The sequence below is a fragment of the Lissotriton helveticus genome, chromosome 2_2 (genome assembly GCF_964261635.1).
Source record: "Lissotriton helveticus chromosome 2_2, aLisHel1.1, whole genome shotgun sequence".
NCBI lineage: Eukaryota > Metazoa > Chordata > Amphibia > Caudata > Salamandridae > Lissotriton > Lissotriton helveticus.
Genome location: NC_136060.1, coordinates 468,724,982 through 468,750,566, shown reverse-complemented (window position 1 = coordinate 468,750,566; position 25,585 = coordinate 468,724,982). Strand labels below are relative to the sequence as shown.

At 49.6% G+C, this 25,585-nt stretch overlaps 2 protein-coding genes across 2 annotated transcripts in view; both read left to right on the top strand.

Moving 5' to 3' along the window:
* Positions 1 to 3,950, top strand: part of LOC144821543 (uncharacterized) — a 1,076,254-nt gene extending 1,072,304 nt beyond the window's left edge. The window contains exon 2 of the mRNA XM_078678715.1: positions 640 to 3,950. Coding sequence (XP_078534841.1) covers positions 846 to 3,575 — 2,730 coding nt within the window. The 5' untranslated portion in view covers positions 640 to 845 and the 3' untranslated portion in view covers positions 3,576 to 3,950. The remainder of the gene's footprint in view (positions 1 to 639) is intronic.
* SLC4A11 (solute carrier family 4 member 11) overlaps positions 1 to 25,585 on the top strand; it is a 1,943,806-nt gene that overhangs the window by 970,546 nt on the left and 947,675 nt on the right. The window lies entirely within an intron of this gene.

The window sequence follows — 25,585 nt, the reverse complement described above, 5'->3', positions numbered from 1 at the left end:
CTTCCTCCTGCCATAAAAGGGTGTGCATTTTTGCATCAGTGTACCATTAATAGTGTTTTTTTAAATATGCGATATGTTCATGCATTACAGTTGTAACCGTTTATGGATATATGGGCTATTGCTTGCTATTCTATTCAAGCATGTGAATCTATGAAAGACACCCCAATACTGGAGAAGAACAAAAGTTACTTAACTGTAAACTGTGGTTCTCCAGTATTGGTGTCTTTCATAGATTCACATGCGACCCACCCTTCCTCCCCTCAGAGGCTCTCTTCTCCTCATCGACTCTTTTGTCACTCTTGTGCTACGAAAACTGAGGCCCTGAGCTTCTGAGAAGGGTCTAGAGGGTGCGACAGCCTGATTGGCTGGAATTTGGACTATCATAACAACATGGATATGCCAGTGAAGTGATTCTCCCTCAATGCTTCCTTATGTGTTAATAATGTTGTATGGTACTTTCAAGCATTCTATTATTATTATTGAATTCTATTTTATTATTATTATTATTGCTATGATATATATTTTTATATATGTGATTTTTTTTACTACTATTTTATGTACCGTGTGACTCCCACTTCGACGACGGGGGATATTCAAGCATGTGAATCTATGAAAGACACCAATACTGGAGAAACACAGTGTTCGAGGCATGTGGGCTGCTAAATTCATATCTTAGCATTAGATCGCCGCCTAGTGTTGGGTCCGGATGATCGCACATTGTTGTCCTGGAAGAGTCTTCGAAGTATCCTGAGATAGGTGGCTCCTCCCCTGGACTACAGTGCGCATGGGCATCGGCTCCATCCCCAGATTGTTTTTTTCCGCCATTGGGTTCGGATGTGGTCTAGATGTCTTTCTGTCGAAACCGAGAAAAACTAACTTTTAGCGGCCAAAAGGCCTCGCTTTTTTTGCGTCGGTATTGTCTGCGCACGGTCTCGAGTCTTCCGTCTCTTGGAGCCGGAATAAGCGGAGTTTTCTTTCGCTCTTCGGACTTTGAGGCCTTCTCATTGCGACACGACTGCAAAACTTTTCTGAACATGGAGCGGAGCCCGTTTAAGTACTGCCCGCTCTGTGGGTCCAAGTACCCACACATCGATCTACACCCCGTCTGTAACAAATGCCTTTCGCCTGACCACGACGACGGCAAGTGCAAAGCCTGTGCACAGTTCCGGTCTAAGAAGACTCTCAAGCTTCGGCGCGCGGTGCGCATGGAAGTTAGACAAGCGGCCCCGGATCCGGAAAACATCTTCGGCGACCAAGATGAAGAGGACCAGGGTCATCATCTTCAAATCTCCCCACCCGAGACGGAGGTCGAGGCGGATCCGGTAGACGACGACGGAGTCGTGGGTCAAGGCCTTGAATACGTCGACGAGGTAGGAGACGACGAAGAGATTTATGGGGCCGCGGCGGATAGCTCAGGGGACGAGCTCTGCCCCGAAGGTTTCGAGGATACCGACCGGGTCACGGGATCGCCTGTAGGCCTTACCCAAGACCCAATGCCGCAAGCCACAGCCCCGCCTTCTGGCCCGGCCACGGACTTACTTGCTGAGCAGACTAAACCGAAACCATCGGGATCGACTACATCTAAGATGGCCGACCCGAAAACGAAACCGAAACTTAAGGACTCGAGTGTCCCTAAGATGGCTGCCGTGCCGGCGAAAACGACTGTACCCGCTACTCCATCGACTCCGTCGACCTCCGGTCCGCAGAAGTCGAAGAAGTCCGTCGATTCCGCTGCTGCACAATCAAAATCGACGCCAGAGGAGGGGTCCTCTAAGAAAGATGGTCGGCACGGGTCAACAGCGGCGCCGCCGTCCAAGCACGCCAAAGCCGGCTCCACGGAGGCTACGCAGGCGCACGGATCGAAGACTGGCACGTCTGCGCACCGGTCCCAGGACTCGGGGTCGGTGACAGCGGGATCCGCGTCGAAAGCGCACAAGGCCCACAAAAACGTCGGATCCGAGGGAAAGGTCAAGACATCCTCGTCGGCGCAAAAACCCACTGGGAGTGAGACGTCCCTCATCGCCGAATCACTACAGAGAATCAGGGAGAAGGCCTCTGCTCCGTCGGCTCCGATATCATCGCCGCAGGCGCAAAAGGACAATCCAGCAAAGCCTTCTGGCAAACTTCTCTTTATTTTGCCGCCAAAGGAGGCGCCGAAAGCCTTTTCCACCAAATCGGCACCGAAGAAGACGGTTTCTTCAACGGCTGGCCCACTTCCACGTCGGGTACTCGAATCAGAGGATGATTCAGAGCATTTCATCGACGCTGACACAGGCAAATTGACCCTCTATAAGAGAAAAATCACTTCTGAGTCAGTGGACTCATATGTCATCCCACTGAAAAAGAAAAGGGTGCCCCATGACGCTTCAGGCCTCATGGAACCAATCCAGCCTCCTCCGAGACGGAGCCCTACTCCCTCACCAGAACACTCTGCGGGTGAGGGGTATGATGAGGACGAGCAATACAATTTCACTATCAATGAACCAGATGCACAACCGGATTCATATGATGACACTGGTGACCAGGGCACCCAAAGTGTGGGGCAGGACCCGCAGCTTTTTAATGCACGTGCATCCCCAACTGAGGATTCAGCAGGTTTTCATGCGCTAATTGAGAGGGCAGCAGCCAATCATGATGTGGACATGCATGCTGACCCGATAGAGGAAGACTTCCTTTTCGACACATTTTCAGTCTCTGAAAGGACAGTAAAGACGCTGCCTATGCTTAAAGGAGTCCTCAAGCATGCTGGGGATATATTTAAGGAGCCTACCAGAGCACGAGTGGTCAATCCACGCATTGAAAAGAAGTACAGACCTGCACCTGCAGACCCCGCATACATTCGGGGACAGTTGCCACTGGACTCTCTTGTGGTCGCCAATGCCAGGAAACGTGCCAACTCCCAGACGACGGGTGAAGCTCCTCCCCCGGATAAGGAGTCCAAAGTGCTAGAGGCAGGGGGCAAAAGAGTAGCTGCACAGGCCGCAAACTTTTGGCGCATTGCCAATACACAAGCACTCTTAGCACGTTACGATAGGGCGCATTACGACACCCTAGAACAGGTTATACAACACCTGCCTCCAAAGTTCCAAGAAGGCACCAAACTGCTTATTGAGGAAGGGAAGCTAATCTCAAACGCAGCCATCAAGTGTGCACTTGACGCCGCAGACACAGCTGCTAGAGCTATCAACACTAGCGTTATGCTGAGACGACAGGCGTGGCTCCGCATCTTGGGGTTTAAACCAGATATTCAGACAACCATTCTTAATCAGCCAGTCAATCCTGATAGTCTGTTTGGTCCAGATGTTGACACCACCCTAGAAAAAATAAAAAAAGACACAGAAACTGCTAAGTCCATGGGGGCCCTAAAGTCACAACAGTTTCGTGGCAGCAATTTTCGTCGCTCAGGTGTACGTGGAGTCACCAGAGGACAAATGGGTCAACAATCTCAGTTCTCAAGAGGTGGAGCACAATCCTCGTTCACAAAACAGAACAAGGGAGGTTACAGGAATAACAGCAACAGAGGTCGCGGCAGAGGAAACAACAGCTCCCGCTCCTCTACCCCAAGCAAACAGTGACTCTCTGTCGCTGCCCCCCGACCACTTAACACCTGTCGGGGGGAGACTGCAGCAATTCCTGCCCGTCTGGAGAAACATCACCACAGACAGGTGGGTGCGACAACTAGTCCAGTATGGTTATTGCCTAGAGTTGAAATCCACTCCACCCAACATCCCGCCAAGGCAAAGGCCTATGTCCGCAGAGCACTTGCACTTTTTGCAGCAGGAAGTAGTGGTGATGCTGCACAAAGGCGCAATCGAGCTCGTGCCGGTGGGAGAGGAAGGCACAGGGGTGTATTCCCTGTACTTCCTTATTCCAAAGAAGGACGGATCTCTCAGACCCATTCTAGATCTACGTCCCCTCAACCTGTACATACTATCAGAACACTTCCATATGCTTACACTGCAACAAATTCTTCCCTTGTTAAACCAAGGGGACTTCTTAGCAACCTTAGATCTCAAGGATGCTTATTTCCACATTCCACTACACCCGTCCCACAGGAAATACCTCAGATTCACTATCCAAGGCAAGCATTATCAGTTCAAGGTCCTACCCTTCGGAATAACCACAGCCCCAAGAGTGTTTACCAAGTGTCTGGCGACAGTAGCAGCGCACCTCAGGAGGCAGAACATTCATGTCTACCCCTACCTAGACGACTGGCTCGTTCAGGCCAAGTCGGAACAACAGTGCGCCGCGGACATGTCAACTACCATTCACCTCCTTCACGATCTGGGCTTCTCGTTGAACTACCCAAAGTCGCATCTTCAGCCGGCACATGTCCGGCAGTTTCTAGGTGCGACGATCAATACCCTGACGGCCATGGCTCAGCCAAACCAAGTCAGGATAGACAGCATGCAGTCTCTAATCCAAAGGTTCAGACCACAACACTCACTTCCAGCGAAAGTGTTCATGCAGTTGATTGGCATGATGGCCTCCTGCATCTTCATAGTCCCTCACGCACGGTTGCATATGCGTCCGCTCCAGGAATGCTTAGCAAATCAGTGGACACAGGCTCAGGGACAATTGACAGACCTAGTGTTGGTTACCAGTCGGGCATACGACTCTCTGCATTGGTGGACTCCACACAACCTTTGCAAGGGCCGACTGTTCCAGGAGCCAGTGCCACAAATTATCCTGACAACGGACGCATCTCTCCAGGGATGGGGAGCTCATCTGCTCACTTACACAGTGCAGGGACTATGGACGACGCAGCAACAGAAGATGCACATCAACTATCTGGAACTGATGGCAATCTTCATGGCGCTCAAGTCCTTCATTGTACATCTGTGCAACAAGGTAGTGTTAGTCCGGACGGACAACATGACCGCGATGTACTACATTCAAAAACAGGGGGGCACCCACTCGCCACAGCTGTCTCATCTGGCTCAGGGCATGTGGAAGTGGGCCATTCAGAGGAACATTTTCCTCATGGCGGAACACCTCCCGGGCAAGGACAATCAGATGGCGGATCTGCTCAGCAGATACAGCCATCAAATGCACGAGTGGGAGTTACACCCATCTGTACTCCACCCGTACTTCCAGCAGTGGGGTCATCCGGAGATAGACCTGTTTGCCACAAAAGAAAACGCAAAATGCCAACACTTTGCCGCCAGGTTCCCTCACCCACAGTCGCAGGGCAATGCGATATGGATGAACTGGTCAGGCAAATTTGCGTAAGCTTTTACACCAGCCCCTCTGATACCGCTGGTCGCGAGAAAGCTAAGGCAGCACGCGATGACTCTCATCCTAGTTGCTCCAACGTGGGCGCGCCAAGCATGGTACACCACGTTCCTCGAACTCTCAGTGGTGCCGCATCAAAGACTGCGCCTCACGCCCAGTCTTTTGACGCAGAACCATGGAGAAATTCGGCATCCAGATCCGCAACAGCTCAACCTGGCAATCTGGCTCCTGAAGTCCTAGAGTTTGGCTACCTTAACCTACCTCCGGAATGCATGGACATCATCAAGGAGGCTAGGAAGCCAACTACCAGAGCATGCTATGCTGCGAAATGGAAGCGTTTTGTCATTTACTGTACAGCCAATGACATCAACCCGCTAGATGCATCTATCCCTAACATCATTTGCTATCTGTTGCATCTTTACAAGTGCAATCTAGCGTACACTTCCATTCGGATACATCTATCCGCCATAGCGGCTTATCTTCAGAACAGGCAGCATCTCTCTGTCTTCAGAGTGCCTGCCATTAAGGCTTTCCTTGAAGGTCTGAAGCGAGTCATTCCCCCAAGAACACCACCAGCTCCGGTGTGGAACCTCAATGTGGTCCTCACCAGACTAATGGGACCACCTTTTGAGCCACTGCACTCGTGTGAACTCCAGTTCCTAACGTGGAAAGTAGCTTTCCTAATCGCTATCACGTCGCTACGGCGTGTTAGTGAGCTGCAAGCGCTCGCAATCCAAGAGCCATTCATTCAGATTCATCCAAATAGGGTAGTGCTACGTACTAACCCCAAATTCCTTCCAAAGGTGGTGTCACAGTTTCATCTCAACCAAACTATTGACTTACCGGCATTCTTCCAAAACCCACAAACGGTGGCGGAAAGAATGCTCCATACGTTAGACGTACGGAGGGCGTTGATGTACTACATGGACAGGACACAACCCTTTAGAAAGACAAAACAACTTTTTGTTGCCTTCGCACCACAACACAAAGGCAACCCTATTTCCAAAGCAGGAATAGCCAGGTGGATTGTTAAGTGCATCCAAATATGTTATCAAAAGGCCAAGCGCACTTTAACGATACCCCCAAGGGCGCACTCCACACGCAAACTGGGGGCATCCATGGCTTTCCTAGGGAACATTCCTTTAGAGGATATTTGCAGAGCAGCCACGTGGGTTACACCACATACCTTTACAAAACACTACTGTGTTGACGTACATTCCAAGCAGCAAGCTGCTGTAGGACAGGCTGTTCTTAAGACACTCTTTCAGGTTTCTGCAGCTGGCACGGGCAACCGCCGCTGATGGAGGGACTGCTATGTATTCTATGCTAAGATATGAATTTAGCAGCCCACATGCCTCGAACTGAATATGCTACTTACCAGTATGCATCTGTTCTTGGCATGTAGGGCTGCTAACATTCATATCGCCCACCCTCCTCCCCGGTGCCTGTCGCAGCTGCAGATATACTATTGTATTCACTTATTAGCATGGACATCCTTTACACTTTTCACTCCATCTTCTGCCACAATGGCGAAAAACAATCTGGGGATGGAGCCGATGCCCATGCGCACTGTAGTCCAGGGGAGGAGCCACCTATCTCAGGATACTTCGAAGACTCTTCCAGGACAACAATGTGCGATCATCCGGACCCAACACTAGGCGGCGATCTAATGCTAAGATATGAATGTTAGCAGCCCTACATGCCAAGAACAGATGCATACTGGTAAGTAGCATATTCATTACAGGTAAGTAACTTTTGTTCTTATTTCTTGTTGGAATGTTTCTATAATGTGCTTGTCGAAATGGAGAGGGATTGTATTGAAAAAGTAGCATCCTTGGTAATATAGACTTTTTAACGTGATTTACCCTTCCCAGAATACATAAAGGGAGGTGTAACCATGATTTCATTTGCTTATGACAGTCGCGAAAGGCTCGCGCAAAGTTGGTATCTGCCATTTTGTCGATGTCTTGAGTAATTGTAATCCCGAGGTATCGCATACTACAGTTTGTCTGATAGACAGTATGCAGAATATTCCAGGTCATAACTTCTGTTTTATCAGCTTTTACTTCTTAGCCAGAGACCTGACCGAACTCCTCTGCCAGTTTGATTACTACTGGAAGAGTTCTGCCAAGTACAGCTAACCGTATCAACATATCATCCGCATACAGCGCTACCCTCCCAATCCCCATGTGTAAAGGACTTTGATGTCTAGATTGTCTCTAAGTTTCTGTGCAAACGATTCGCTATACATATCAAACAATAGGGAGGAGAGGGGGCAACCCTGTTGGCTTCCTCTGGTTATAGCAAATGTTTTTTTAAGGCTACCATTAACCAAAAACTTTGGGGATTTATATAGGTAGGTCCAATTCACTCTGTCGAAAGCCTTGGTGGCATCCTTGGTCAAGGCTGCAAGAGGGAGGGAATGGGTGTAGGCGATATCTATCACGCCGACCAAATCATGAGTGAGATCTGCCAATTGCCTTCCTTTCACGAACCCCTTTTGGTCTGGGTGGGGTATGTCTTTGGCCAGCTCCCCCAATCTAGTTGCCAGAATGGTTGTGAAGACTATATAATCGGCATTTAAAAGCGAAATGGGCCGGTAAGACCCACACCTAAAAGGATTTCTGCCCGTTTTCAAGATGAGAACTACTGTGGCATCGTTCCATGTTACCGGTGGGCTGACCCCGTCCATAAAGATTTTATTAAAAAGATGGGTTATTGTTGGAATTATACTCTTCCCCCAATGATCTATATAATTCAATCGGGAGTCCATCCGGACCAGCCGCTTTACCCCTTTTTCCACTCGCCAGTGCCTTCCTCACTTCCTCTTGTGTGATGGGTAGACCGTCTAATTGTTGGTCGGAGCTAATAGGCGTTAAGGTGATATTCTCCAACCATTCTCTTGCCTTAAGATTTTCTGTGGAGGCCCCTTTATATATCCCCTGAAAATAATCCAGGTAATCCTCGCCAAGACCTTCGTCTGAGGAAATGGGGGATTCCCCATTACCCACGGAGATCTTTTATGTGGTTCCGGAGCTGATCTGCTTTGATTTTCCAAGCTAATAATTTTACAGCTCCTTCCCCATACTCAAAATGGGCCATCTTGCTCGCCTCTCATCTGCGCATAAGTCACGCCTGGAGAACACTCAATTAGCTCCTTCAAATTCCTATTTTTCTCCAGATCTTCTATCTGACAAATTCCGTCTTGAGTGTTTAACTTGGCCTCCAGTTTTCTCATTTCTTCCTTCAAAGCTATGATCTCTTTTCTGTATTTCTTACGTCTATAACTTGACCTATTGGTCATTACACCCCTTAAAAAAGTTTTGAGTATAATCCACACCCCCCTAATGTTTGCTGTCTGATCAGTGCATACAAAATAATCCACCCATTTCTGTGACCTTAACATTTCTTTTGTTTCTTCTTTAAGAAGGTGAGTCTCCTGATTGACCAAGACCTGCGCGGGGGAATCTCTCAAATACTGTAGGATTTTTCTTCTACGTGACCCAACCCACAGGCCAATTACATTCGAATATAATATCTGGAGAGTACTCCAGTATTTAATTGGGGACTTCCGCCCTCCATGCCCTCCTTAATACAAGACAGCAATAACATCTTGATTTTAGCCCTCCAGTCAGTCCTAGCCTAACTAAAACTGTCAGATCTAGACAACATACTAAAACTAAGCCGAATTAGTTTTTTTACATTTTTTACCCCCCTGTGCTCCCCTAACCCCCTCCCGCCCTCACTCTTGGAGAACCCTTCCCCCATTTAGCTGTACTAGTTGTTGTGCAGATATGGTCTCCGTATCTCCTCCTCTACCTCAATCACACCTAAATGTTACCCACCCAAGAAAGAAAACCAAAAGGAAATATATCATATACCATACATGTCCCAAACATCAGCAAACACATTTAAATATCCTTTATTTTTTCCCTTTGTTTTCCTTCCCTTTTATTTTTTTGCGCCTTCCCTTTTCTCCTTATTTTTATTTTTTCTCTTTTTCCCCGCCATAATAGTGTCAAGTCTTAAGCTAATACTACGGCACCCTATACCTATACCTATTCCTGCAGAATATATTGGATATTTGATTAGTATTTACTTGATATTTAATTACTTAAGGAGGCCCTTTAGTGATGTTCTCCAGCAATTCATCTGCCTCCTGGACGGACCTGATGTTGTGCATTTTATTATTGTACATAACCTTCAAGAAGGCAGGAAATTTCAGTTTCACAGTGGCTCCAATCTTAAAGTTGTCAATCCTTCTCCTGAGCTCCCATTGCCATTCTAATGTGTCTCTCGACAGGTCTGAACGAACTTCAAAAGTAAAATCCTTACTTAAAGATTTGGATTTGGATTTAAGTGGTAGGGATCCCTCTGGATCCTTTGTATGTCTTTTGCCAGGGACTCCTCAGAGTCATCAAGTGGCAGAACCTCTTTAAGCAAATTTACGATGAAGTTCCTCAAATCTGTCCCCTCTTTCCATTCTGGAATATTCAATACTCAAAGGTTGTTCCTGCGGGAGTTGTTTTCTAACGTTTCCATTCTATCTCGTAGCACAACCTCCCCTTTTTGTAGGTCATGTATTTTAGCCTCCACAATCCCTAAATTGGTCTTTAGTCCCTCTACAGAATGCTCAAGGGATTCAGTTCTATCGTTTAGGAGATCTACCTTCCTTTCTAGGATCTCACATGAGTTCCTGATCTCCCCTTGGTTAGCGGCTGATACTGCAAAGCCTTGCTTAATATCTTCTTTTAATGATGTAAAGAGGGCTTCCATTGAGAGTGAGGGGGGGGGAGAGCGAGCTGTACTTAGGAACCTGATCCTGACCCAACCCCTTTCATACTGTGGCTAGCAACTGTGAGTGTATCTGCCGCAGTAGCAGTGGTAGAGGCGATAACAGTGGCCATATCGGTAGCAATGGCAATAGTAGAGGTACTATGAGGATCTATTTCTGTATGCCCTGCCAGTCCTAATTCGAACCCCAGCTCTGGCCCCGATTCAGTTTGATCAGTAAGTGGCCCAACCTCCGCCGCTAATGTTCCTATAGACTGCATCCTGACCTGTGATGTGTCTATAGGGCTTAAGCGTCCAGATAATCCAGAACTGTCTGTTTTTATCCTCTCCTCCCTGCTTTGTAATAAGCAAGTCCTCTGGTTGCACCCTGAAAAAGGACCTTAATGATGGGGTAACCTTCACTGGATATGACCTTGTTTTTCCCCTTTTTTATTCTTCTACCTTTAACCTGGTAGTTGTGGAAAGGAGAGCTGTCTCCAAGCGGACTTTAAATAATAGGGATGGGGGCGGGGGGGTGTATCTATGGTGGTTATGGCTCCCAGAGTTTGCTCTTCCTTTAACTGATCTTGGGGCTTCCTTCTCACTACCCCCTTCCCTTTTTTTACTCTCTCTTGCTCATTTCGGCTTTACCTTTCTTTTCAGCTGGTTTATTAGTGGAATTACCTCGTTCTTTAGGAGATCTTGACTTGTCCCCTGCACCTTCTTGAATGTTTGGGAGGACCTGTTCTTTTCCAGGTAAGGTTACAGGCTCCTGGATGTGTATAACAAGAATTTTCTGCTCACCGCTATGGGATAACTGACTTCTTTCCCATCTGAACCGCCTTGGAGACTGGATCCAGTAATGTTTCCCCAGCGCACCCTGTTTGTACAGCGCTGTCGCCTCCGGCCCCAAAGAGGCGTCCGATGCTGGCGCTACTGACCCGGAGGAGGCCGCGGGCCGCCGCACCTCAACTCCAGGGCAGGCTTGCACCAGCGCGGGAGGCAGGGCGAGTGGGGAGCGCCGTACCGCTCCCATGTCATCCGGCCCAATCGGTACTCCCTCGGTCTTTTCTCTGAAGCCTCGGGGAGCCTCCAGGGGAAAAAAGAAACGGAGGGAATCCTACACGGACTGAGCAGGTAACATCAGGCTACACACGCTAAGGGAGAGAGATATGGCACACGCGGCTTCTCACCCGGCAGTGTTGTACGTGTTGTTGAATTGTTATTTCGTAGGTGTGGCATTTACCTGGGGTATCAAGACAGGAAACTTTAATTTGTGAGTGTTGTTGACTTGTTATCCGGTGCTCCTTTCTGCTTCTTATGGAGTGCTTTTGCGGTCGGTGGTGGGCAGGGGTAGCGGTGCTATAAATGCAGGCTCTGCACGTGGACGAGCGTCAAAACAGTAAGGAAGTATACCTTTGGTTTTGGTGCTTTTTAGGGCTCGGGCATAGCGTACACTGCGCACGCGGAGTCTTGCGCAACGGGAGTCCTTTTCCCGGCGTTTTGAAAATGGACCTGGAAATTCCACGCAGCTCGTTCGTGTTATTTCCAAGGTCCATTTTCATTGGCCTTTGCGTGCGTGCTGTTTTTTAACTGAACACGCAATAGGCCATAGGCGGTCGCATAGCTCCACCTATGGCCTATTGGTGTCTGTTACACGCACCAGAGGCCATATGTTTTGAATTATCGCGGCTTGACAGCCGCGATAATTCAGAACATATGCTTGCAGTGGCGCGTGCGCACCACTCACAGACTTTTTTTTTGTAGTTCGCGATCGCTTTCATTTCTCACAGATTCATCTTGAGCTAATTGCTACTCTCTGAACTGCAGAAGTATTAAGGATGACCAGTGATTGATAAAGGCAACGGCCCATGAATATTATGTAGGCAGATTATATTTTAAGGATTGAGTGTTTAGCTTCTCAAATTTAGCATAATTACTTGTAAATATATGCTGATAAAGACCAATTCCACTTATTGAACAGCGTGAATGGACCGGCGAAGCTTTGTAGTGTAGAGGATTGTGAGATTTGGGAGTGGCCAAAAATCGTACCTAATTTGTAAGCGTTAGCAGTATGAAAAGGTTCCATCCTTCAGGTCTATGTTCTAAAAAGCAATTTTTTATCGGTTTAATTCAGTTCTGTACGTTTGTGAAAAGACTCTGGTGGATAACCTGCTCTGGGCTTGCGCACATTTCTTAGGAGCAGGGGCGTGTTTATACTGATATTTGAGCCGGAAGAGAGGCGGGCGAGAGATGTGGAGGCAGGATTTTCTGTGATGTTCTGCTGCGGGTGCAGTTTTTGTCGATGACCCGAGGGGTGTTCCCGGCAGACCCGCTGTGCCAGAGCAGAGGTGCTAGCAACCCCAGCAGCATCTGTTGGACCCCCCCCTTTCTCACAGGTCCTGTCTCAGCCATATACAGCGCCATCCTGGCCCCTCCCTCCGTGCCTACTTCTAGCCTGACGCTGATCTTGGCACTTAAACTGGCTGCCCCTTCTCCGTTCCCGCCTCCACCGCTATCAGTGCGTGTGTACCCACAGTGCTGCTCCCATACTGTGTACTGCAAACCTAGGGTACCCAGATAAAAAAAAATCAGTGCACCGACTATACCCAACGCAACGGGACCGAGCAGCTGCCACCGACGGGAAGGGTTCCAGAGAGCACCTAAGCGAGGTCTTTCAGTTTCGGAGTGCACACAAGGTGCCCGGATTAACGGGGAAGGATTTTTGAGTCAGGGCAGTGCTAAGCCCCTCAGAATGGCTAGGAAATCCGCCTGCGTAACAGCTCCCACCGCCGTGGCTGTGCCAGGCCAAGTTACGTTCTCTCTCGGCCTGATATATACACAGTACATAGAAACTGGAAACAGCGGCAGGAGTGTGCAGGGTGAGCAGTGTGTGGGTGAGCAGGGTGATCAGTGTGCGTGTGTGTAGGGTGAGCAGTGTGTGTGTAGGGTGAGCTGTGTGTGTGTGTGTGTGGGTGTGTGTGTGTGTGTGTGTGTGCGTGCAGGGTGAGCGTTGTGGGAGTGTGCAGGGTGAGCGTTGTGGGAGTGTGCAGGGTGAGCGTTGTGGGAGTGTGCAGGGTGAGCGTTGTGGGAGTGTGCAGGGTGAGCGTTGTGGGAGTGTGCAGGGTGAGCGTTGTGGGAGTGTGCAGGGTGAGCGTTGTGGGAGTGTGCAGGGTGAGCGCTGTGGGAGTGTGCCGGGTGAGCGTTGTGGGAGTGTGCCGGGTGAGCGCTGTGGGAGTGTGCCGGGTGAGCGCTGTGGGAGTGTGCCGGGTGAGCGCTGTGGGAGTGTGCCGGGTGAGCGCTGTGGGAGTGTGCCGGGTGAGCGCTGTGGGAGTGTGCCGGGTGAGAAGTGTGTGTGTGTGTGTGTGTGTGTCCAGGGCCAGCAGTGTGTGTGTGTGCGCGAGTGTCCAGGGCCAGCAGTGTGCGAGTGTGTAGGGCGAGCAGTGTGCGAGTGTGTAGGGTGAGACCCCTGGTGTACCTGTGTCCTGGGTACCTTAGTACCATATACTAGGGACATACTAGGGTACACCAGGAGCTAATTGGGATTGTACCGAAATACTTAATATTGTCAAATTAAAGGAGGAAGCACAGTGGCTGGGGTTCTGATTAACAGAATCACAGTCAGAGTAGTCGGAAAACAGAATAACACCAGCAAAAAGCGGGGGTAACCATGAAAGCAGATCCTTCAGCATTTTACAAAATATATTTGGGTGAGCATAAATCACTAGAAATGTGTTACACATTCCCTTTCTTAATTTCATTTTTTTAATCTATCGTCATATTTTATTACATTAAACCGCACGGGTGTTAAGCGGATATAACAAATTCTTCTTTAAACACATACTTCTGTAGTAGGGGATCTCTGTGTATAGTCATAATCTAGTGAATAGTCCCGCCCATGTGCGTGGACCCCGGAGCAATCAAAAATAATCTCTTAAGGTGTCGAAAAATGCAGAACTGCACAGACACTTAAGAGAGAATTAAAGACCGATAATTCAGCCTATATCCACAAGCTACACTGTCCAGTACTTCAACTAGAAATTCCACCAAAAATCCACAAACAGCAAAGCCTGTCCAGATTTCCCTTGCTTTAACAGCAAAATCCCTCTGGAATGATAGAGAGGAAGACATGGACAGACAAGCCCCATTGGCTGCCATTATGTGGCTCAGAACAGGATACTGTGCCTTTAAGAGAACTTTACAGAACTTCACAGTATCCCAGAATGCACTGCAGGTCCCTTTTTACTTTTAGTTCTTTTTTACGGCTCCTGCAAGCAGGACCCTGGAGCATTGAGCTCTCCCTTTTCAAGGGTTTATTGGTGATATATTTTCTCTTTTTCAAAGTTATTGAGTGGTTTTCTTGAAGTACTTTGCTGTTTCTTCCTGTTTGTCTTTGGGTGCACTCTTAATTGTCAAATATGCCTGCATTATTCGACAAATGCCCTGAGTGCTCCAGGAAGAAGGCCAAGTCTGACCCACACGAGGTGTGTATCATCTGCCTTCCTTCATCCCATGTCCCAGAGGAGTGTGACATCTGCCAGGGTTTCTCTAGCAGGACCCTGAGGGATAGGATGAAGATCAGGCTTCAGGGCCTTGAAGACGAAAGGCACAAGGTGGGTCTGGAGGAGCTTCATCTGCCCATGCTGAGGCCTCTGCGGGGCTCCCCAGGGGCAGAAAGACCAGCAAACGTCCCCATTCTCTGTCGGCGTCGATTGCACCGACCACAACGTCGAGAGGGATGACTGCAGTCTGGTCCCCGTCTCCACAGGGCTCTGGGTCGAGGCGACGTAGACGTTCGGCATCGAGGGACCTGAACAGGCCGCCGTCGAAGTCTCCAGTGACGATTTCGTCGTCGTCGTCGAGTATGCGACGTCGAGGGGCCCGGCGTCGGCGCTCGCCGTCGAGGCGACACCGCCGTTCGTGAAGAGGAGAAGGTCGTTGTCTGGATCCTTGCCGTCGAGGCGTAGAAGGTCGCCGTCGAGGCGTAGAAGGTCGCCGTCGAGGCGTAGACGGTCGCCGTCGAGGCGTAGACGGTCGCCGTCGAGGCGTAGACGGTCGCCGTCGAAGAGGCGAAGCTTGCCATGGTGGGGCCGACACTCGCCGTCTGGTCGTCGTTCTTCGACCCCGGGAAGGCGCGGAAGGAGTTCTGGTGCCAGGAGTTGATCTGGCAGGCGTCAAGTGCCTATGGAGGACTCTCCAAAGTCCCAGCCTAGTAGAGAGGGCGGTTCACCGGGCACGGTGTACTCTGTTGTGCATACCCCTGCTAGACCGAAGACAGTTACTCCTCCTCCTCCTCCATTACCGAGAGGACTGCCTCCACGGGCTCCCACCCCGCCTCCACTTCCGCCTCCTCCACAGCCTCTACTGCAACCCCAGTTGCCGGCTGACAAACCTCCTCCGATTCCTCCGAGTAACGGGTCGTTGCCACGATTTCCTACTCCTCCTAAGGGGACCCCTCGGCCGAGGGCTCCATCCAAGCCAAAGTCTCCCGTCTCGGTGGAACCGGCAGGGCGACCGAAGCCAAGGAAGTCGCGATCCCGCTCCGGACGCAGAGGGAGGTCGCGCAGTAGTCACAGATCCTCTACGAGGTCACGACGGCGCCACAGGAGGCGCGGATCACGGTCCCGCACGGATTCCTCCAGGACCAGGTCATTCTCCCCGAACTTACCAGACTCCCCGGGGACGAGGGTGTCTCCCCTGGATGATATCAGCATGTTCCAGGATGTTCTCTTGAGAGGTGAAATTGGGAATCACCGTGACGGCTCCAACACCTACGACGTCCGTGATTTTTGAGACACTTCACGAGAAGCATTTGTCTCGCCCTCTACTGCCACTCGTGCCAGGATTGGTAGAGCCAGCGGAGGAGCTGTTTCTTACGCCTGCAACGACGAAGGCCACTCCGTCCCGTCTTCTAAAGAAGTACAGGACCCCGGATTCCGACCCGGCTTTTGAGGATTGACCCTGTTCCGGACTCCGTTATAGTGACGGCTGCCAGGAAGCAACATTCTACCTCTGTCATCTACCGTGCCTCCGCATAAGGAGAGCCGATGGATCGACTCAAATGGCAGGAAGGCCTGTGAGACGGCCTCTACGTCCATGAAGGCCGCTAGCGATGCAGCTCTGCTAGGGCGGTATGATCGTGCCCTGTGGGAATCACTCCAGCAGTTCGCGGATCTCCTACCACGAGATAGGAGGGAGGATTTCCTAGAGATCCAGAAGGAGGGGATGCTGGTCTCGAACCAGATCATCAGCTTTGCCGCTGATGGCTCTCTGTTCGTGGCCCATGGATATTGTCATGGGATCAACCAGCGACGCCATACCTGGCTCAGGCCCACATCACTCAAGCCGGAGGCCCAGCAGCGAGTGGCGAATCTGCCCTTCTCGGGGGAGACCCTTTTCGGGAAACACGCAGATGAGATGGCCCGCATGAAGGCGGAGGCCGAGACTCTGACGGCTGTGGGCTTGGAGAAGCCCAAAGAAAAGAACCTACCGCCCGTTCCAAAGACGGTTTGGGGCGCAGGGCAGAGGGCGAGGACAGGCTTCGGGACAGCAGCAGCAACATCAGTAGCAGTTCCGGAGGCCCTTGCAAAAGCGCCAGAAGGGTAGAGGAGGTCAGCAGTCCTCTACAGCGAACAAGGGCGCAGCCGGGTCTCGATCCTGAGCTGTTACTTCCCCTACATCCGTTACCCGCTCCGGTGGGGGGGAAGCGTTCGATTATTTCTGGCAGAGTGGAGAAAAATTACTCAGGACAAGTGGGTGCTAAATATTGTTTGCAATGGATACAGTCTTCGGTTCACCAGCCCGCCTCCATCAATTCCCCCGGTCAGCTCGCAGTTTCAGCTGCGTGAGCTCCAGGCGCAGGCCGATATCCTGTTAAGGAAAAGGGTGATAGAAGACGTACCTCTGTCTCAAAGAGGAAGAGGTCTGTACTCCCGGTTGTTCCTGGTTCGCAAAAAGGACAAGACCGATTTCAGGCCCATTCTGGATTTGCGACAAGCAAACAAGTGGATTCGCAGAGAAAAGTTTTGCATGCTGTCGTTGCATCAGATTTATCCTCAGCTGCAACGGGGAGACTGGCTGTGTGCCATAGACCTACAGGATGCATACTTCCATGTGCCCATTGCACACAAACACAGGAAGTTCCTGCGATTCCAAGTCGGTGCCAATCATTATCAGTACACAGTACTGCCATTCGGGCTGAAGTCCGTGCCCAGGACATTCTCGAAGTGCATGGCAGTGGTAGCCGCACACCTAAGAAAGAACAAGGTGTTTGTCTACCCTTACCTGGACGATTGGTTGATCAAGGCCTCCTCCTTCTCGGAAGCTCAAGCGCACTTCCAGAAGACGTGCGTTCTCTTGAACAAGGTGGGGTTGCACATCAACATGTCCAAGTCTGTCCCGACTCCGGTCCAGTGCATCCAGTACTTGGGAGCCACCATCAATACGCTGTCAGCAAGCGTGTCTCCTTCGGAGGAGCGACTGGTATCAATCCTTCGGAAGGCTCAGGCTCTTATGACCACTCCATTTACAACAGTGAGGACGGTGTCTTCTCTACTGGGATCGATGGCCTCTTGTATCTTCCTCACGCACTGCTGCACATGAGACCATTGCAGGAGTGCTTGGAGGATCAGTGGGATCAGAGGAGAGGATCTTGGGACGACAAGATACGACTGTTTCTGCATGCTCTTCAGTCTCTGAAGTGGTGGTGTTCGGCGGAGAATCTCCTGAGAGGGGTTCCCTTCCACAAGGACATTCCCACGCAGACTATCGTGACGGATGCATCTCTCCACGGCTGGGGGGCGCACTCCGGAGACTAACAGATTCAAGGGACGCGGTCCCAGACGGAGTCCACGTACCACATCAATTTCCTGGAACTCAGAGCTGGTCACTTGGCGCTGAAGGCCTTTCTTCCGTCCTTCCAGACCAACTCTCTGCTTGTGCAAACGGACAATACGACCACGATGTATTCCTCAACAAGCAGGGGGCTCGAGATCGCGCACCCTGTCGCAGGAGGCGCAGGCGATCTGGCACTGGCTTCTGGCCAGAGGACTGACGATAACGACTACCCATCTACCAGGTGTGCAGAATGTTCAGGCAGACACACTGAGCAGACTGATTCAGGAAAACCACGAATGGGTCATAAACGACGAAGTACTAGGAGAAGTCTTCGCAAGGTGGGGGACTCCAGACGTAGATCTGTTCGCCACCGCCGAAAACAGCAAATGCCGAGACTTCGCCTCCAGGTACTACCAGCCGGGGACGCTGGGGAATGCGTTATGGATCAACTGGTAGAACAGCTTTCTGTACGCTTTTCCACCCATTCCCCTGATTCCGACGGTTCTCATCAAGCTGTACCAGTCCAGGGCGTGGATGATACTGATTGCCCCGGAATGGCCCAGACAGTGGTGGTTCACGGACCTGCTTCACCGGTCTCTCCTTCACATGCGGCTGCCGTGCAGGCCGGACCTTCTCACGAAGTTCGGGGGGCAGATGTTGCACCCCAACCTCTTGTCTTTGAGTTTAGCGGCATGGCTCCTGAGATAGTGCAATATAGACATCTGAATCTCCCAGAAGATTGCATGGACATACTGAAGGAGGCTAAGTGACCTTCCACTAGGACTTCTTATGCTTACAAGTGGAAGAGGTTTTGCATCTGGTGCAAGTCCAAGAACTATGACCCGACGACATTTAAGGAAGAGGTTATCCTTCCATATCTTCTACATCTGGCGAAGTCTGGCCTTAATGTCCATTCCATTAAGGTTCATCTGGCTGCATTGACTACCTACAGGAAATGCCCATCACAGACTTCCTTCTTTCAGATCCCTGTGCTCAAAGATTTTTTGGAAGGCTTGAAGAAAGTGTTCCCTCCTGTCCGGCTTCCTTCGCCTTCATGGGAATTGAATGTGGTGCTGTCCAGATTGATGAAGGAGCCTTTTGAACCTATTCATAAGGCTTTGTTGCAGCACCTGTCCTGGAAGGCGGCGTTCCTTGTGGCCATTACATCGGCCCACAGGGTGAGTGAAATTCAGGCGTTGTGTTGCCAAGAACCTTATACTGTATTTCATGCTGCTAAGTTTGTTATACGTACTCACCCTAAATTTCTTCCTAAAGTTATATCTGACTTTCATGTTAACCAGACCATAACTTTACCTGCGTTTTTTCAGAATCCTTCCTCTCCAGCGGAAAGGTCTCTGCATTCCCTGGATGTCAGGAGGGTGTTGAAATTTTATCTTATTTTACCAAGGATATTCGTAGGTCAGACCAATTGTTTATCAATTATGGGTCAGTCAGGACATGTCTTGCTACCTCTAAACAGTCCATTTCTAGGTGGATTGTGTCCTGTATACAGTTGTGTTACCAAAAAGCTGGTAAGACCTTGGGGGGTAAACCTAAGGCTCATTCCACCAGGGGCAAAGCTGCCACGACTGCTTTGCTCCGTAATGTTCCAATTGCAGAAATCTGCAAAGCGGCCACTTGGAAGTCGGTCCATACCTTTGCTAAGCATTACTGCCTGGACACTGATGCCAGGGCAGACGCTCAGGTTGGGCAGGCTTAGCTGCGAAATCTGTTCGCACAGTTGTGGTGTTATTTCTCTTTTCCCCACCGCCGCTTTGGTGTGGGGAAGGGCTTGCCATTCTATTCACTAGATTATGACTATACACAGAGATCCCCTACTACAGAAGGAGTAGTTTCTGTCCTGTAACTCCAGTTCTGTAGTAGGGGTATCTCTGTTATAGTCATAAGCGCCCGCCTGCCTCCCCGGTGGAGAGAGATATTCATGTAAGGAATGCTACAGGTCTGGCGTGTTACGCCTTCAAAAAGAACTGAATGTAAAAGGGGCCTGCAGTGCATTCTGGGATACTGTGAAGTTCTGGAAAGTTCTCTTAAAGGCACAGTATCCTGTTCTGAGCCACATAATGGCAGCCTATGGGACTTGTCTGTCCATGTCCTCCTATCATTCCAGAGGGATTTTGCTGTTAAAGCAAGGGAAATCTGGAAAGGCTTTGCTGTTTGTGGATTTTTGGTGGAATTTCTGGACAGTGTAGCCTGTGGATATAGGCTGCATTATCTGTCTTTAATTCTCTCTTAAGTGTTTGTGCAGTTCTGCATTTTTCGACACCTTAAGAGATTATTTTTGATTGCTCCGGGGTCCACGCACATGGGCGGGACTATTCACTAGATTATGACTATAACAGAGATACCCCTACTACAGAACTGGAGTTACAGGACAGAACTACTCCTTACATGTTTTCCAACTCTGCAACAATAATTCACTCTTGGCGACACTACCATATGTGAATTTACAGTACTTCACACAAATAAAAATTAAACTTTTACCTTCATTGGTGCTTTTGTTTACTTTGCTCTCTCTTCTTCTCTGGTCCTAAATCGAACTTCTGGGCAATCACTTGAATTAATTCCCTGAAGTTCATCCTCACTCCTCATTGCTCCCTCTTCTACTCCACCAAACACAACTTATTATTGTTGGATTGTAACACCCCAACCACCCTCCTAGCCTTCAGTCCAATGATACACCAGTGATTCAGGCTTGGCAGCTCTAGCTCACCAGATATACCTGAATGTCTCCATTATTTCTTAGGCAAAAGGTTTCCAGCTACTGTCATATTGACTATTCTTCAGGAGGCTTCTCAATGATAGAACCGTTTTTTCATACAATCAAATGTCAAGATGTTTGTTGTCTCAATTATAAACTGGTGTAGAATAAGGAATGTGCCGCTACATACTGATATTGTTCCTTATAAATTTCTTCCAGCCTGAGTTTTTGGCTGGAGAGTGATGTTCCATGGTAAAGGGATGTCCTCCAGCATGATTAGGGGCTAGTGGATGTTTGTGTTTACATGAAAACTGGCAAAGTTTGATGATAAACCTGGAATACGGTCACCTGGTATAAGAGGTTATTTAAGAAGCCAGTCAAAAACGCATGTCCAGAACTGACCGGTATCACTTGATTTTCACACAGTGCAAGTATTGCCACTTTTCCCACTGCTGATTTACGAACATAAGAATTTTAGAATGTTTCTGCTTTGGAAACAAAGTACCAAAACGTAGGGTGTTTGTTCTGGGAACACCAGAGTGCATCTTTAACGTAAACTTCCCATGTCTCTTTGTATGAATTCAAATTATTGTTTAACTGCCAAAGGTTCATCAAGCCAACAACCTAATCAAACTTAATTATAGCCAAGAATGTCCTGGAGCACAGCAAGGGGCAATTCAATTAATTTCAAGCACTTTCTTTGGAGGAGAGCCAATTGTATATGAATCATTACATATCTAGACATTACTGACTGCAAACCAAAAATGCAAATTTATGCTTTTTTATTCTTTTTAAAGAAGTTAATCTGCTGACTTTGGAGAATGAGTTTAGAACTTCGAAAAGCGCGGTTTTGTATTTCTGATAAATTTGATATTTTACATGTATTTCTCACTTTTTTTTCCAATGTAATATCTTCAGATCATTTTAATTGCATATTGTTTTCACGAGATTTACTTTCATAAGGGTATTTTTAGCAGGTTGCCAAAAGTCCTTCCTGGCAGGATAAGGGGCTTGTGAATTGGTGAAATAACCATTCTGTGTAAAGGGTTGAATCAAATTAAAAACACTAGGCCCATGTGAAATAAAGAGAAGCAAAAAGGTCACTGTAGGAGAGTGGGGTCTGCAATCCCATGGCCACCCCAGATTTTTGCTTTTTGCTTCACTGGTTTACGACTTTCCCTGGCTGTGGGCCTGCTAATCAGACCCACAGCCTAGCTGTTCTCTCTCTAAATTACAACCATGTACCCTAGGTGCATTTACCAATTGGCACTGGGCCACCTTATCCGCCCCTGTACAGTATACCTTAGGTATCCAGGGCATAGGTGTACCCAGGGCCTACCAGGGGCTGAAGCATGTATTATGCCACCCCTGGCTGGCCATCTAAATCTGACACAACTGGCTGCACGACAGCTGGGGCAAGGTGGTGTAAGCACCCTTTGCTATAGATATAGTATACCTATATCTAACCCTCAAATGGACACATTATATTCCTATCAGTCACTCCTATGGCAGGCCTTATCAATCCTGAAGGCAGAGTGCTTGGAATTATGTGAGATGGTGCTCTGGCATGAGCTGAGCCCGTTTGCAGCTTGCGGAACCAAGTCCTAATAGCTGTTCCATGATAACGCTATACCATATACTCTTAAGTGCATTATAATCCTCGCGGTTAAATGCTAACTCTGGTATAGCATTATCAAAACATGTCGAGTAAGGTGTCATACGAATTGGAATACTACCCCCTCGCCAATTCTGGCGACGGGGGTAGCATTCCACCCTTCTAGAGGGACACGACATGTATGTAACTGTGAACCCCGGTTAAAGTTAACTCGAGCCTCAGCATCACAAAATGGATGCTGCCATCACAGACACAAGTCTGACCTCCTGCTGCTGGGAGTCCTTCCAGCAAGGGAGGCTCAGACAAAGGGTTTCCTGCCTTGGGAGGTGCTAGCACCACCCCAGACAGGATTTTGTGTATTAGGTAGGCCAAGGCTGAAAGGAATGAGACATGCCTGGGGCACACAAGGTGCCCTGTGCATACACCGGTTCCAACCAGTTGCTGGGGCACTCCAGCCCCAGCGGGAAACCGGACAAAGGATAGGGGGTGTAACCACCCCCTTCCTGGTCCCACCCAGGGGAGGGACCTAGTCGTAGTGCAGCCCCCTTTAGCTGAATAAAGGTAGGAGCTGGTCCCATTCCCAGTTAGATTAATCTTGACAACTTCCACGAAGAAACTCTTGACCTTCGACCTCCTGAACATCAGAAGACTGAAGAATCTCCCCTATGGTCAGGGAGTGACCATCCTGCTTTGCAGGCACCATCAAGCTTCTGTGCGGTTTGCTGTAAGTCCTTCCTTCCAGGAATCCGACGACCCAGCTCAACGAGACCCGGACCTCCAGACCTCTCTGACCTTTACCCACATCCACAGCACAGCTGGGACCCCTGGGTGCGACGAGCAACGTGGAGACGGCCATCTTGAAGAAACCTGCACAGCGCTTCCAGCACGACCCCGAGGGTTCCTCGAGTGAGTGCATTGGGGACTGAGAAGCCCCACACCGAAGCAGCTCCTGCACCAAAGACCAGCCCCCCAGCATCCCCCGTGATCTACGTGGGGCCCTTTTGCCTGGTTGCTGCCTTTCCTGTTGTCTGGTCACTTGCCGGCTGGCTAGTGACCTCTGAGACGACGACCCGAAGATTTCAACACTGCTAGTCTGGTCCCCCAGACTGGCCCTTGCTTCCTTGCAAAAGAGAAGCACCCCGGACCCTCCTGGTCCACACCAGACGCCATCTTTGTTCCACCGCGTGGCTTGCATTAGCCAAGGCCTGTTGTCCAGATCGACGATCCGACACCGCCAACAGCAGCAGACTACGTGGGACAGCTCGTGCCTCCAGCCTGGTCGTGAAGAGCAGCTCCTGGTCCGCGCAGCTACAGAGAGAAGCGACCCTTCCTTCACCTGAACGCGGCGACAGCATCTGGTTCCCTCCCGGTTCCAGCACCGTCACTGGCTAGTGACCAAGACTCTGTCCCCTTCCTTTTCAGGACTTCCTTCTTCCCAGTTCCATCCTTGGAACCACCGGACTCCTCCATCTGGCTGCTTGCCAGCAACTTCTTGTTTCGGCATCACCGGGATCAACGCAGCAAACCCGACACTACTTCAGCCCTATGCACCCGCAGCCTGTGGGTTAGGTAACTAAAGCTTCTAGGTCCTGAAGTCTGTGTTCACTATCCTAGTGTCCAGGTCCACTGTTGTTTTCCCTCCATCCAGCCGGGTTCGTCCGGAATCCGTAACATTGTAAACTGTTGCATCCATAGACGTTGGTACGCATCCCGCGTGAGAGTTTCCACTCTGCACGTGAGTCCCGTGGGCCTCCTGCTCCGTACTTACCTAGTCCGTAGCGTAGTCCCAGCGATCCTCCAGCCTCTGGATCTCCTTACAGTACTTTCTTTCCTCGCATTCCATTGTTTTGAGTATATGGTTTGTCGTGCCCCTAAGGCACACGTGTAAATATTGTGCGAACTCGTGTTTCCTTTTTAGTATTGTCATGTGCTTAGCCCTCTGATCTCATAAAGAGCCCAGAGGTGGTGTTATTAATAAATAGATTGTTTATTTTCATAACAACCTGTGTGGTGTCCTTTCATTTGTTATTCAAGGGATTATATTGTGGTAAAACAGCTGGCTTCACATGCCAAAAGAGATTAGCCTAAAGACTGCTTTTGTCCACGCTACTAGGATAGCTGGTCTATAGGGTTGACTTTACAACCAATCACCATAAGGGTTGTTTGGACTGATACAAGGTGATCACTCGAACTAGTGAGCATCATATATCAGGCCAACTTCTCACAGTCACCTGCTGCAACACTTTTGTATTCTTATCTATAGAGCCTTCTAGCCTCAGATTCCTTACCTTCGAATATTCCGCAGGTGCCGGACTGTATCTGGAAAGTCTTGAGCAGTACCTCTGCATGCCGGTAGGTGGCACAGATCTCAGTGCTGGTGTTGTCCACGCTGCAAGCGACGTGCGTGGTGCCCCTACAAGTGCCACCACAGCTCGCTGACATCAGTTCTTTACTTTCCGCTTCATCATTGCAAGAGCTACCTCATTCATTTTTGGATTTTGTTGTAACCTTTTTGAGTGTTAGCTAGCCGTGTGCATTAGGGTTGTCGCCTAAGAAACCTGTGGTTTTTAAACCCTGTGGAGCCTGTCACAGGCAGATGTCTGTGACAAACCCCCACCAGGTTTGCTTATGGTGACTGGAGCTGGGCCACAACGCCAAGCCCTGCCATAACTGCCGTGCAATGAACTCCAAGGTGGTCCAAGAGTGTGCCTTAAAACTCCTGTTTGCTCTCCACCGCTCCAGGTCCCTGTCTTGTTGAAGGTCCTGGGCTTGCTGTTGAAAATTGCTCTTGTTGATCGTCGTTGAGGTCTAAATCTTTGGGTAAGTTCCACTAGAAGGAGAAGACCAATACGTTTAAATGCAGTTAGACTAAACTGTGCTAGTCCAAGTGATCGGCCGAGGTGCGGAAACGACTCCACGAGTCTAGGCCCTGCTTTCTCACTTCACCCACGCAGCCTAAATCTGGGTCCACTCTGTGCCTCCCTGAATTTCCCCGAGCTAAAGCTACCCCTGCCTAATGGAGAGAATTCTGAGGCTATGCAGCTCATATTTGGGCGAACCGATCCCCTTGGAGCACCTATAAGCCCCATGGGTTCCTTATGGGTATCCTGACCTCCTTGAGGGGCACTTGGCCCAGGATAACTGGTATGAGGAACTGGATGATGCCAGTGATCTAGACACCTTGCCAGAGACTCGCGGCCTGGTCTCTTCTAGTATGGACACAGAGAAAAGGCTTAATTTGCCATGGTGATACAGATGGCAGCTAAGGACTTGGACCGTACGCTGCCCTTGGTGGCAGAGAAAAACAAACGTCTTGACAGAGGTGCTTCAATCTGGGGTAGTCTTCACCAAACCTCTTCTCCCCTTTTAATGAATTCCTGACTGATGTCCTGCTTGGGTCCTGTGCC